Source organism: Stegostoma tigrinum, chromosome 8 (assembly GCF_030684315.1).
Source record: "Stegostoma tigrinum isolate sSteTig4 chromosome 8, sSteTig4.hap1, whole genome shotgun sequence".
NCBI classification, from domain to species: domain Eukaryota; kingdom Metazoa; phylum Chordata; class Chondrichthyes; order Orectolobiformes; family Stegostomatidae; genus Stegostoma; species Stegostoma tigrinum.
The window spans coordinates 67,313,018-67,325,309 of record NC_081361.1 but is presented as its reverse complement, the minus strand read 5'-3'; the positions used below and the strand labels follow the sequence as shown (position 1 = coordinate 67,325,309).

General features: G+C 38.8%; 1 protein-coding gene across 10 annotated transcripts in view; it reads left to right on the top strand.

Annotated features, from left to right (window-relative positions):
* mast2 (microtubule associated serine/threonine kinase 2) overlaps positions 1–12,292 on the top strand; it is a 464,628-nt gene that overhangs the window by 220,603 nt on the left and 231,733 nt on the right. For all 10 annotated transcript variants that reach the window (XM_059647961.1, XM_059647949.1, XM_059647956.1 and 7 more), the window contains one exon: positions 10,069–10,100. In XM_059647961.1, coding sequence (XP_059503944.1) covers positions 10,069–10,100 — 32 coding nt within the window. The remainder of the gene's footprint in view (positions 1–10,068; positions 10,101–12,292) is intronic.

Below are 12,292 nucleotides of genomic sequence, written 5' to 3'. Positions count from 1 at the left end.
CAATTACCTTCCCTTATCATAAGGTCAGAAGTGGGGATGTTCACTGATGATTTCACAATGTTCAGCCTCATTCGCAACTTCTCACATGCAGAAGCAGTCCATGTTCAAATGCACCAAGATCTGGACAAATTCCAGGCTTGGGCTGACAAGTGGCAGTTAACATTTGCACTACACAAATGCCAGGCAATGACCATCTCCAACAAGAGATCATCTAATCACCACCTGTTGCCACTTTGGTGTTGCCATCACTGAATCCCTCACTATCAATATCCTGTGGGTTGCCTTTGACCAGAAAATCAACTGGACTCAACACATAAACACTGTAGCCACAAGAGCAGGTTAGAGTCTAGGAGTGCTGTAGCAAGTAACTCACCTCCTGGCCCTGAAAAGCCTGCCCACTATCTACAAGGCACAAGTTAGCAGAGTATTGGAAAACACCCCACTTGCCTTGCCTGTTGCAGCCCCAGCAACACTTGAATCTTGACCCCATCCAGAACAATGCAACCCACTTGATTGATACCATTTCCACAAGCATTCAACCTGTGCCAGTAACTATTCTCCTGAAATGCCTCTTGTCCAAATAGTAATTTCACCTTACTCTATAAACTCAAACTCACCTAGTTTTCCCTTAATTCAAAAACTAAATAAGATGGTTAAAAGTTTTGGCAAAGATCTGTAGCTCGGGTTGTGGGTGAGGTTGTTCACTTACTTGCCAAACTGGCTTTTTATTGCGCAAACTTTTTGTCACCATGCTAGGTAACATTATCAGTAAGGTCTCCAATGAAGCGGTGTTGTTCTGCTCTGCTTGGAATTTACACTGTTTGGTCTGTTGTGGTGAGTGGTGTCATTTCCGGTTTAGTTCTGTATGGGTTTGTATATGGAGTGCAATTCTGTATGTTTGTTAATTGCATTATATGCGGAGAACCATGCCTGTAGGAATTCCTGTGCATGTCTGTGTTTCGCTTGGGCTACTATGGTTACATTGTCCCACTTAAACTAGATTTGTGCCTCATGACACACTTCATCTTCAATGGTCAAGTATACAAACAGATCAGTGGCACACATAGGGAGTCACCCATTTCCCCACACATCGCACAGGCAATAATTCAAAGACTAGAACACACTGCCTTCCCCTGTATTCAACCTAAACTCTGTATCTGGTGCATAAATGACACATGTCATTATTAAACGCAACAAACTGGAAGAGACCCCCACCTCATCAACAACATAGTCGCAGGGATTAAATTCATGAGAGAAGAAGAAAACAACAATCAGCTTTTGTTTCTGGACGTCAGAGTTGAGCATCTGACCAACGGGGAGTTCCAAACCTCAGTATATAGGAAAGCAACCCACAGCTTGAATCTTCAACTTGCACAACAACTACCCCATTATCCACAAGGTTGTACTAGAACTCTATTTAAACCAGCCACCACTCACTGCAACACTCCAGAACTACGCAGGAAAAGGGAAGGGCACCTGTATAAAATCTTGGCTATGAATGGATATCCCCACAACTCCATCCGCAGGTGCCTACTAAGCAGATAACAACAGGAGGACACAGTACACCCTAAAACACTGGCCATACTTCCATCCATCAAGAACATCTCAGAACTGACAACGAGACTCCTAAGACCATTAAGAATCATGATAGCACACAAGCCCACAGCCACTCTACGACAAAGCAACAAAACAGCACGGCAAAATTTCCATTATATCAGTACACTCAGACAGTGAAGGCTATCAGTTTAACTGGGACAAGGTAACTATAGTAGCCCATGCCAAACATAGACATGCACATGAATTCCTAGAGGCAATCAACAGACGTTTAGAACTGGACCCCATCTACAAACCCATACAGAGCAAAACCAGAAAATACACCACTCACGGTCATGTACCAGGCAACGTAAATATCAAGCAGAGTAGAACAACATTGCTTCACCAGAGACCTCACTGATAATGTTATTTAGCATAGTGACGAAACGTTTGAATGAAAGCAAGCCAGATTGGCGAAAAAGTAAATATGATGGTTTTCAACGCTCTTTAGATAAAGAGTTTTCTCTTAATTCCGTATAGGATTGATTAAGGACTAAGTTATATTTATATTTCTAGTTTTGAACAAATCCACTAGACAAAGCAACATATCTATATCTCTTATGTCGATTCCTTTCAGAATTTTAAAAAGCTACATTCTGTAACCTTAGTCTTGTGTGGAGAAAAGAGTTCCAGCCTTTAAAATCCCAAAATTTTACTGCATTTCATCAGGCCATTCAGCCTCACCATTTAGGCTGTGCTTTTTGAAATTTTAGACTTTGCTGAGAATTATGCACTGTCTGTGTTTATGTTGCCCTTGTAAACGTTTTTGTACTTTTTCCAGTGCTCCCTTATTGGCTTAGTGATTTGGAGAGAAGAATCATAGAATCCTTACAATGTGGAAACAGATCATTTGGCCCAACAAGTCCACACCGCCCCTCGGAAGAGCATCCCACCCAGACGAACTCCTCCTACCCCTGCATCTCCCATGTCTAACTCACATAACCTAAAAATCCCCGAACACCGGGCAATTCAGCATGGCCACTCCACCTAGCCTGCACACCTTTGGACTGTGGGAAGAAACCAGCATACCTAGAGGAAACCCAGGCAGACATGGAGGAAATGTGCAAACACCACACAGACTGTCGCCCAAGGCTGGAATCAAACCCAGGTCCCTGGCTCTGTGAGGCAGCAGTGTTAACCACTGCCCTGAGAACTGAGACTATTTGCTTTTTGGATATTTTCCTATTGCATTGAGGATAAATAGTGATATAAACTAGTTGTGCTCATCACCTAGTCAAGATTTGTATCCCTTGGGGTATTGCTAGGAGGAAAAGTCCTTCTGTTCTCCTCAAAATTTGTATAGAATGATACCAGAGAATACTACTGTTCCCATCCCATACAACTGGTACTAGACCAAGGGAGGTGCACGTCACATGTTAACACAAATCATGATGAATCTTTTCATTCCCCTCCTGCTCTGCCTACCAATGACTGTCTTTTTACTACTTTCAGCATTTAAATGCCAGGAAGACGGCACAATGTCTAAATCTAAACTTTGAAATTGGCAAAGGATATAATAAAAGACTCTAATTGTTGCATTGTGGACTAGATTTGAACATGAGTCACAGTTGGAAGGTCTATGTCTTATTTGATGCATGATTCAGTTCCCAAACTTAGACATTAAGGAACCAATGAACTACTTGTAAACTTCTCGTGACAAATTGTTTCATAATGTATTATTTTCCTGCTGTGGCTAGCTGTCTTGACCCATTAAAATGTTTAAGTAAGCATAGTTTAAGATCAGTTACAAATCTGTTGAGAGAAGATTTCACTTTGGAAGGGACTTGTCAAAGTCATCTTCCATCACTGTCTGATGAAGGGTCTCGGCCCGAAACATCAGCTTTTGTGCTCCTGAGATGCTGCTTGGCCTGCTGTGTTCATCCAGCTCCACACTTTGTTATCTTCCATCACTCTGCTAATAGTTGGGAGCAGATTGATGGGATGATAATTAGCCAGGTTAGTTTGCCCTGCATAGTTTACATTTTTGTGCCTAGCACATGGATGGCTAGTGCAAGACGTATACACATGAAATGTGAAAAATGAAGTCCTCTTAATAATGTACTCCTATAGACTTGAACACACTTATGACGTAAGTGCTTGTTAAATATATATTGAAAATGTTCAGAAAGGTTACTGTAACAATTTTTTAAAGAACAGAACTGTAAGAAACTGATAGCCAAAAACTTTAGCATTGATTCTATGGAATACAACTCCATTTCTATCAGTCAAAACTTGCGTTCAAGTGTAAGTAGTAAAATAACATTAATTAACACAGGCCTCTAAGTAAGGTCCTGCATTGGCATTGCATGTGATCACGTATTCACATGGATCGCTCTTTGAACTGGGATACAGATCAATCTCAGCACTCTTTTCATGGCCATTATTTTATAAAAATTACAATTGCAAGTTATGAAAGGAACATAATTCTGCAGTGAAATAATATTCTTTTATGCATGTCTTTGAAAGGGTAATAATGCTTATTTTGGATAGAATTATCTTACAGTTATTTGGACAGTACATAGCAGTGAAATATTTAATGAGCTGAATTAACTTCATTTGTTATTTTCCTGTTAATTAGCCCTTGCATCATGGTTTCCTGCTCCATTTCTCCATTGTTTTGTTTCATTACTGAGATTGATTCATGTAAGGCTAAAACTTTGTGAATCAGCAAAAAAACCTCTCAAATAGTTTTTTTATGATTTACTAAACCTCAGTCAGTTGCAGTTTGTAATCAAGTACAGTGATTAGAAAGTTCAAACACCTTACGTTCCAATTCATATAATCATGAGATTTCCAAATTTTGAGCTGCAGGGTTGCTTCTTTGTAGCTGAATCATATGACATATTGGTATGCTTTTAAGTGCAATTGTTCTATACCTCTGCAAGCAAATTCTACCCACAATGGCTTCAGAAGTGCTGCTTGTATTATGGTTGTTGTAATAAATTGTGCATGAAGGCATCAGTGCCTCTTGGGGGTATGATGACTTTGATGAAGGACTTGAGTTTCCTGCTCCTACATTTGACATCTGAACTCCAAGTGTGTTGCTGCCTGCTATCAGCCTATCCATTATCTCGCTTGAAATGAGCCACATATGAAAAATAGAGGGAGCTAATGTTCAAATCCTTTAGCCCAAATCACTTTCACATTCATGACCATAATCAAGCTTTTTTAAAAAAAATGCAGTTTTATTGTTGGATCATGTTTACAAATTGCAATTTTGAATTTGATTTAAAACCTAATTAAGCAAGTGGGAATGAAAACTAAGCAAGATAAAATGTTAAACCTCCAAAGCCTAGAATCTGAAGTCAAAAGTAGTCACTGAGTTGTAACATCAATATTTACTTGTAATTTAAAAGCTAGTGCTTTGTGTGTAGAATTGTCAAGGTGCTTCCAAACATGGGGCTTTAAAGGCTTGAGCTCTTTTGTTGCTGATAACTGTCATGTGATGTATGTTGTTAACTGGTAAGCTTCTACGTATGAATTAAACAGTAGTTCTAAATTATCTGACAGTGTAGCCTTGACTCTTGTAGAACAGAGAGACCCAGGGGTTCAGGTACACAGTTCATTGAAAGTTGCATCACAGCGTGGTAAAGAAGGCGTTTGGCATACTTGCCTTAATTGCTCAGACCAAATATAGGTGTTTAGGACATTTGTGTTGTTGTTGTATGCGATGTTGGTGAGGCCACTTTTGGAGTACTCTGTGCAGCTTTGATCGTTCCGGTGTAAGAAAGATATTATCAAATTGGAGAAGGTACAGAAAAGATTTACAAGGATATTACCAAGAACGGAGTGTTTGAGGTATAAGAAGAGGCTGGATAAGCCGAGATAGCAAGGTGCAGAGCCGGATGAACACAGCTGGCATCAGAGGAGCAGGAAGGCATAGGATGTTGAGGGGTAACCTGACAGAGATTTATAAAATCATGAGGAGCATAGATAAGGTGAATAGCAAAGGTAACATGAATAACAAAGATCTTTTCCCTAGGGTGAGAGAGTTCAAAACTAGAAGGCATAATTTTAAAGTGAGATGAGAAAGGTTGAAAGGGATCTGAGGGCTAACATTTTCACACGGAGGGTGTTTCACATGTGGAATGATCTGCCAGAGGAAGTGTTAGATGCAGGTACAGCTACAACATTTAAAAGACATTTGGATAGGTGTATGAATAGGAAAAGATTTAGAGGTGTTTAACAATTTTATGGAGAACAGGAGATGGCTGCATTTGCATGATAATTAACTTCTAATGTCCTTTACACTTGATTTAGGTTTTCCCAAACAATGTCTAGCTGTAGCTGACTTCATGAAAATATTAACAAGCAATGACTTTTTTCTATCAATTGTATTATTTCACATCTCATTAATTATAGCTAAATATAGCCATGTTTCCATAATATTTGTCCTGTATGATCAGTGTACTGTGGGATCTGATGCCAGCTGTCTTTCTTTTGCAATAATTCTTTGGTAAGCATAACAGATTGTGTTACTTAAGTTGATCCTGTATATAAGATAACATCATTCTTTCAGTATCAATGCACATGTTTAGGACTATACTTGATATAAAGTTAGCCATATTTAAGCTAACAGCTGAGTGTTTGGGACGTACAGTTCCGACTTTGTCTCTTTCTTAGCTAAGACAGGAATGTTTAATACTATAGTTGATTATAAGTTGCTGCGTGGGGTTAAGCATGTTTTCAGACTATTTGCCAAGCAGAATGTGAGAATTTCACAGAATCATAGAATTGTTATGGTGCAAAAAGTGGCTAGTCAACTCGTCACGTCTGCACTAGCTCTCTGTGGTGGCAATCCCCTGCTTTATCTCCATAATCCTGTACATTGTTTCTATTTAAATAATCGGCCGATACCCTCTTGAATGCCTCAACCGAATCTGCTTCCACCACATTTCCAGACAGTGTATTCCGTATCCTAATAACTTGCTGTGTAAAAGCGGTTTTTCTCATCTCACATTTGCTTATTTCTATAAAACACTTCAAAACTGTGCCCTCTGGCCTTTTACAAGTTACTGTCTATCTGTTCTATCCAAAACCACTTAATTTTTAAAACTTTTATATCAAATCTCCTCGTGGTCTTCTGTACAGAGAATACTGTCCCAGCTTATCCAATCTATCCTCTTAACTAATGCATCTCTTGTCTAGAAACATTCTTCTGCACTCTCCAATACATTCCTGTCCATGCTAAAGTGTAGCGCCAGTCCTGTATACAGTACTGCAACTGACGTTTAACCTGTGTCCCATGTAAGTTTAGCATAATTTCCTTGCTCTTGTACTCTATGCTCCCATTAATGAATCCTAGAATAGTGTTTGCTTGATGAATGCTGTACTTCTCCTGTCACCTTTTAATGACTTATGCGCACACCCACCCAGGTCTCTCTGCTGATGCACATCCTTTGGATTTATACCCTTTATTTTATAGAGTTTTTGTGTTCCTTGTTATCACGTGTCACCTCGCACTTATCCACATTGAACTTCATTTACCATGTAATACATTCTATTTATAAATGTTGTTTTGAATCTCAGCACTACCTTTCTCACAGTTTGTATTCTCCCAATTTTTTATCATCTGAAAACTTTGAATTGTCCCCTGCTCTATAGAAAAAGACCAAGATCATATATATGAATATAGTTTAAGGCATGGTCATACAGAGCACATTGTAAAGGATGACTGACAAACAAAGGTGCACTACCCACAGTGTTCATTTTTTTTAACAAGGTAACCCTTAATTTTGGAAAGATTTTTTGAAGCTTCAAAGGTTGCTACGATCTATGGTAATATAAATCATACAATTATAGAATCAAAAAATTACCCTTTTTTAATAAGAGCTGTAAGACAAATTTACTAAGAAATTGTCAACTAGGGCAAGGTGAAGTATTGATTAAAACATATATTGCGTAATTGTGAGTCAAAATTATGCACACTTAATGGATGAAAGCATTTAAGGGATTGAATTACTGACCTCCATATTGAGTGCTGTGTGCATTCGTAATGTAATGTAGATAATGTATTTGAATTGACAGCTAAAGTAGTTCTGTTATCCATATTATGTATGGTCAAATCTTGACACTCAACTATTGGTTTCAGATTGCGTTATTTCAAGAACAAGGTGAAGGCAATGTCATTGAAATGTACAGTTGACAAAGCTCCTTTTAAAAGCATTCAGCTTCCAATGTAAATGAAAATAATGTCACCATCTGTAGAGCCTTGAAATGTTCAGGATCCAGCTAATGATGATGATGAATTCAGAAATGAAATAGTAATAATTATGCATCATGTTTGTTACCTAGGGGAAATATGTTGTGCTTCAGAGCACAGCTGAAACATAAAGCATATTAAAAGCCTTGTGTCTCTTATGTCAGCTTAATTTGGTTTCCTTTTGATTTAGTTTTCTGTTGTAGTTAGCTAGGGAATGATTGAATACCCTTTAGTCGAGTTGTGATTTGCAGTTTTACTAATCTAAATATATCATTGTAATTTATGATGCTGGAACACTAGATCAGAGTTTAAATCTTTCACTTTTATGCAACTAGGCAAGGCATTGAAGACTCAGAACTTTACAGGCAATGCTGGTATAAAGACATATCAATACTGTGTTAAGTTATTGGCAAGAATCTGAGGTTACTTGCCTACATAATTGCAAGTTCTTGTATCGATAGCACTATTTATTGTAGATACATTTTCAATAGATTTGAATGGGAACTCTGGATTTCTGCCTCCATTTTTGTTTCTTTTTTGCAAGGAATTTTTTTTTCCTTTAAGCACTCTTTCATATTTTCGTTAATTGGGCCATGAAACTGAAGTATTAACTGAAATAAGATAACAAAGTGTGGAGCTGGATGAACACAGCAGGCCAAGCAGCATCTCAGGAGCGCAAAAGCTGACGTTTTGGGCCTAGACCCTTCATCTAGGCCTGAAACGTCAGCTTTTGTGCTCCTGAGATGCTGCTTGGCCTACTGTGTTCATCCAGCTCCACACTTGTTATCTTGGATTCTCCAGCATCTGCAGTTCCCATTATCACTATTAACTGAAAGAAACCTTCCATCAAAGATATTCACATAATGTTTTGTTTCATGACTTCTTCGTGCTTGCATATTTGTAAATTATGTACAGCATATTTTTTGAAGCCTAGTAGTTGAAAATTAAATTGTTTTAAAACAAAAAATGAAACCTTCTAAAGGGAGGTGTCGAGGATGTAAAAAAACAGAGAATCAGGGTCTATGTGTGATATTTGAAAGGTGAAATTTACATATTATATACCAAGGCTCTCCAAAAGGTGGGTTGCGTTGGGAGCTGAAATACGACATAACAATAAATGTTTTGAGTCCTGCATATTGCCTTTAAATTCTTGAATTTTTTTTATGTGATGCCGACAGCCGAAGTGGCTGAACTTTGAGGGCTAATTTCTGTCCTGAAAAGCCCAGTAGGTGCTATTTCCTCAAAAACCTTGCAAAATGGGAAAAGGGCACATGAATAAAGAGGGTATTTCATTTAATGACAATAAAGAAGGTAATAAAATTGCACCAATTAAAGTGTTAGTTCTTGGTTTGCTGCTTCTGTGTTGTCATATTTTGAGGTGTTGGGTTTATAAGCGTGTACTCACTACCACCTAGTGGTACATCTTTGAATTTGTACAGTGTGCAAGACTGCATACATTAAAGCCTTTCCTTCTCTCTGGCACAAATCAATCAATACATGATATTTTCCTAAGAGATTGTTGTGTGTTCTTGCAGGCTGCAGTAAAGATATCCATAGATGATGCAAATTAATGAAACATTCCTCATGGCAAATTTGAAACACGAGAATATAATATGTTTTTAATGGTTAAATTTAGATAATCTGTCTGTTTTCAGTTCATTTCTTTTGCTACCAATTTGTGAATTTATTTTTAAATGTTGCACTAAACTCAATAGAGTTGAGAGTTTGCTTGCACGTATAGTCATGACTTGTTGGTACTTCCAGCTGTCTATTTTCAGGAACGAGTAGTGGTCAAGTGGATGAGTAAATGTGAGAAGTTAAACAAGCATTTAATGAATTTGTGGAAATCTTAGTTCAGCAGTGATTAGATGGTTGATATTGAAGCAGAGAGGAGAAGATGTCATCTGGTTAGATTGTAATCATTGTGCCCACAATGATCCGGAAGGATTTCAATATTTTTTCTCATTTCTGTCCGAATGCTGTAGCATGATTTGTAAGTGAATGGTTTGTGCTACATTTAAAAAAAGGATTTATTAATAATCTATATTCTATCAGCATTGGATTGTGAGTCCTGCTTTCTCACACGGTTTGCCATGACAGAATGACAGAATTGAGCTTTAAGCTTACAGTGCCATGATGCCATTTTATTGTTCCTACTAGCTCAGGATGTGATATTTATGCATGCCTCTCTTCTTAAATGAAATTCTACTGAAACAGTGCTAAATTAAACTATTTGTTGAAATAATGTGCATCTTTTTGTGTTTATTTTGCAGAAAGAATTAAGTTTGCCAAGAAAAGGAAGTTTGTAAGTATGCACTTATCATATTCAGAACTTTGGAATTGTGGTGCATCAAGAGTTTAAAGCTTTATTTTGTGAATTTTACACTCCAAGTTAAGACAGTTAATGCTGAAATTAAAGCATGTTTCATTTTAAGTGTACAGGGCATGCATCAAACACCACCAGTTCAAGTGAAGAAGTTGTTTAAATGAACGAAATGCCGTCTTCTCATTCGACATTATGATCTTGCTGAACTGAAATTACAGTTTCCAGTTTCCAACACCAGCTCCACTCCTTCGCAATCCTCCATATTCTTGGTCCCACCATTTGTTATGGTCTCTGAGCTGGTTCCTAGAAATTTCCTTTAGTGCCTAAATGGTTATTTTCGTTGCAAATCTGCTTATTAAATTTTACTAGCCTACTTAACAGTGATGAATGATGAACTTAAGTGTGAGTTGATATCACTTATTTCACATCTGTGAATTTTGAACAGGTGGCTTGGGTTTGCTCTGTGTCTGAAGGGGTTTAATAATTCACTCATTGGTATTTCTCTAGCCATGGTGAATACTTCTTAAAAACAGCCTGAGAGTGTTACAGTGGAGGCTAATAGGAATTTGTTTACATTTGGGCGGGTTTGAGCAAACAGAGTAAGCAATGTAAAATAACACAGTAGAGCTGGAGGAACACAGCAGGTCAGGCAGCATTAGAGGAGCAGGAAAGCTGACGTTTCGGGTTTTGACCGTTCTTCAGAAATCCCTTCTGAAGAAGAGTCCCAACCTGAAATGTCAGCTATCCTGCTCCTCTGATATTGCCTGGCCTGCTGTGTTCCTCCAGCTGTATACTTTGTTATTCTCAGATTCTCCAGAATCAGCAGTTCCTACTATCTCAGAGTAAACACTGTAGTGGATTAAGCTTCCAGAAAGAATATTCCAGAAGTGTGTTTTGGGCTTAGGAGACACACCCATAGTTTCTGTCATTGTCATCGTCTACAGGAATAGTGCCAGACGACTGGAGGATCGCAAATGTGGTTCCCCAGTTCAAGAAGGGGAGTAGAGACAACCCTGGTAATTATAGACCAGTGAGCCTTACTTCAGTTGTTGGTAAAGTGTTGGAAAAGGTTATAAGGGATAGGATTTATAATCATCTAGAAAAGAATAATTTGATTAGGGATAGTCAGCACGGTTTTGTGAAGGGTAGGTCGTGCCTCACAAACCTTATTGAGTTCTTTGAGAATGTGACCAAACAGGTAGATGAGAGTAAACCAGTTGATGTGGTGTATATGGATTTCAGCAAGGCATTCGATAAGATTCCCCATAGTAGGCTATTGTACAAAATGTGGAGGAATGGCATTGTGGGAGATATAGCAGTTTGGATCGGAAATTGGCTTGCTGAAAGAAGACAGAGGGTGGTGGTTGATGGGAAATGTTCATCCTGGAGACCAGTTACTAGTGGTGTACCGCAAGGGTCGGTGTTGGGTCCACTGCTGTTTGTCATTTTTATAAATGACCTGGATGAGGGCGTAGAAGGATAGGTTAGTAAATTTGCAGACGACACTAAGGCCGGTGGAGTTGTGGGTAGTGACGAAGGATGTTGTAGGTTACAGAGAGACATAGATAAGCTGCAGAGCTGGGCTGAGAGGTGGCACATGGAGTTTAATGCAGACAAGTGTGAGGTGATGCACTTTGGTAGGAGTAACCGGAATGCAAAGTACTGGGCTAATGGTAAGATTCTTGGTAGTGTAGATGAGCAGAGAGATCTCGGTGTCCATGTACACAGATCCTTGAAAGTTGCCACCCAGGTTGACAGGGCTGTTAAGAAGGCACACAGTATTTTAGCTTTTATTAATAGAGGGATCGAGTTCCGGAACCATGAGGTTATGCTGCAGCTGTACAAAACTCTGGTGTGGCCGCACTTGGAGTATAGCATACAGTTCTGGTCACCGCATTATAAGAAGGATGTGGATGCTTTGGAAAGGGTGCAGAGGAGATTTACTAGGATGTTGCCTGGTATGGAGGGAAGGTCTTACGAGGAAAGGCTGAGGGACTTGAGGCTGTTTTCGTTAGAGAGTAGAAGGTTGAAAGGTGACTTAATTGAGACATATAAGATAATCAGAGGGTTATATAGGGTGGATAGGGAGAGCCTTTTTCCTCGGATGGTGATGGCGAGCACAAGGGGGCATAACTTTAAATTGAGGGGTGAAAGATGTAGAACAGATGTCA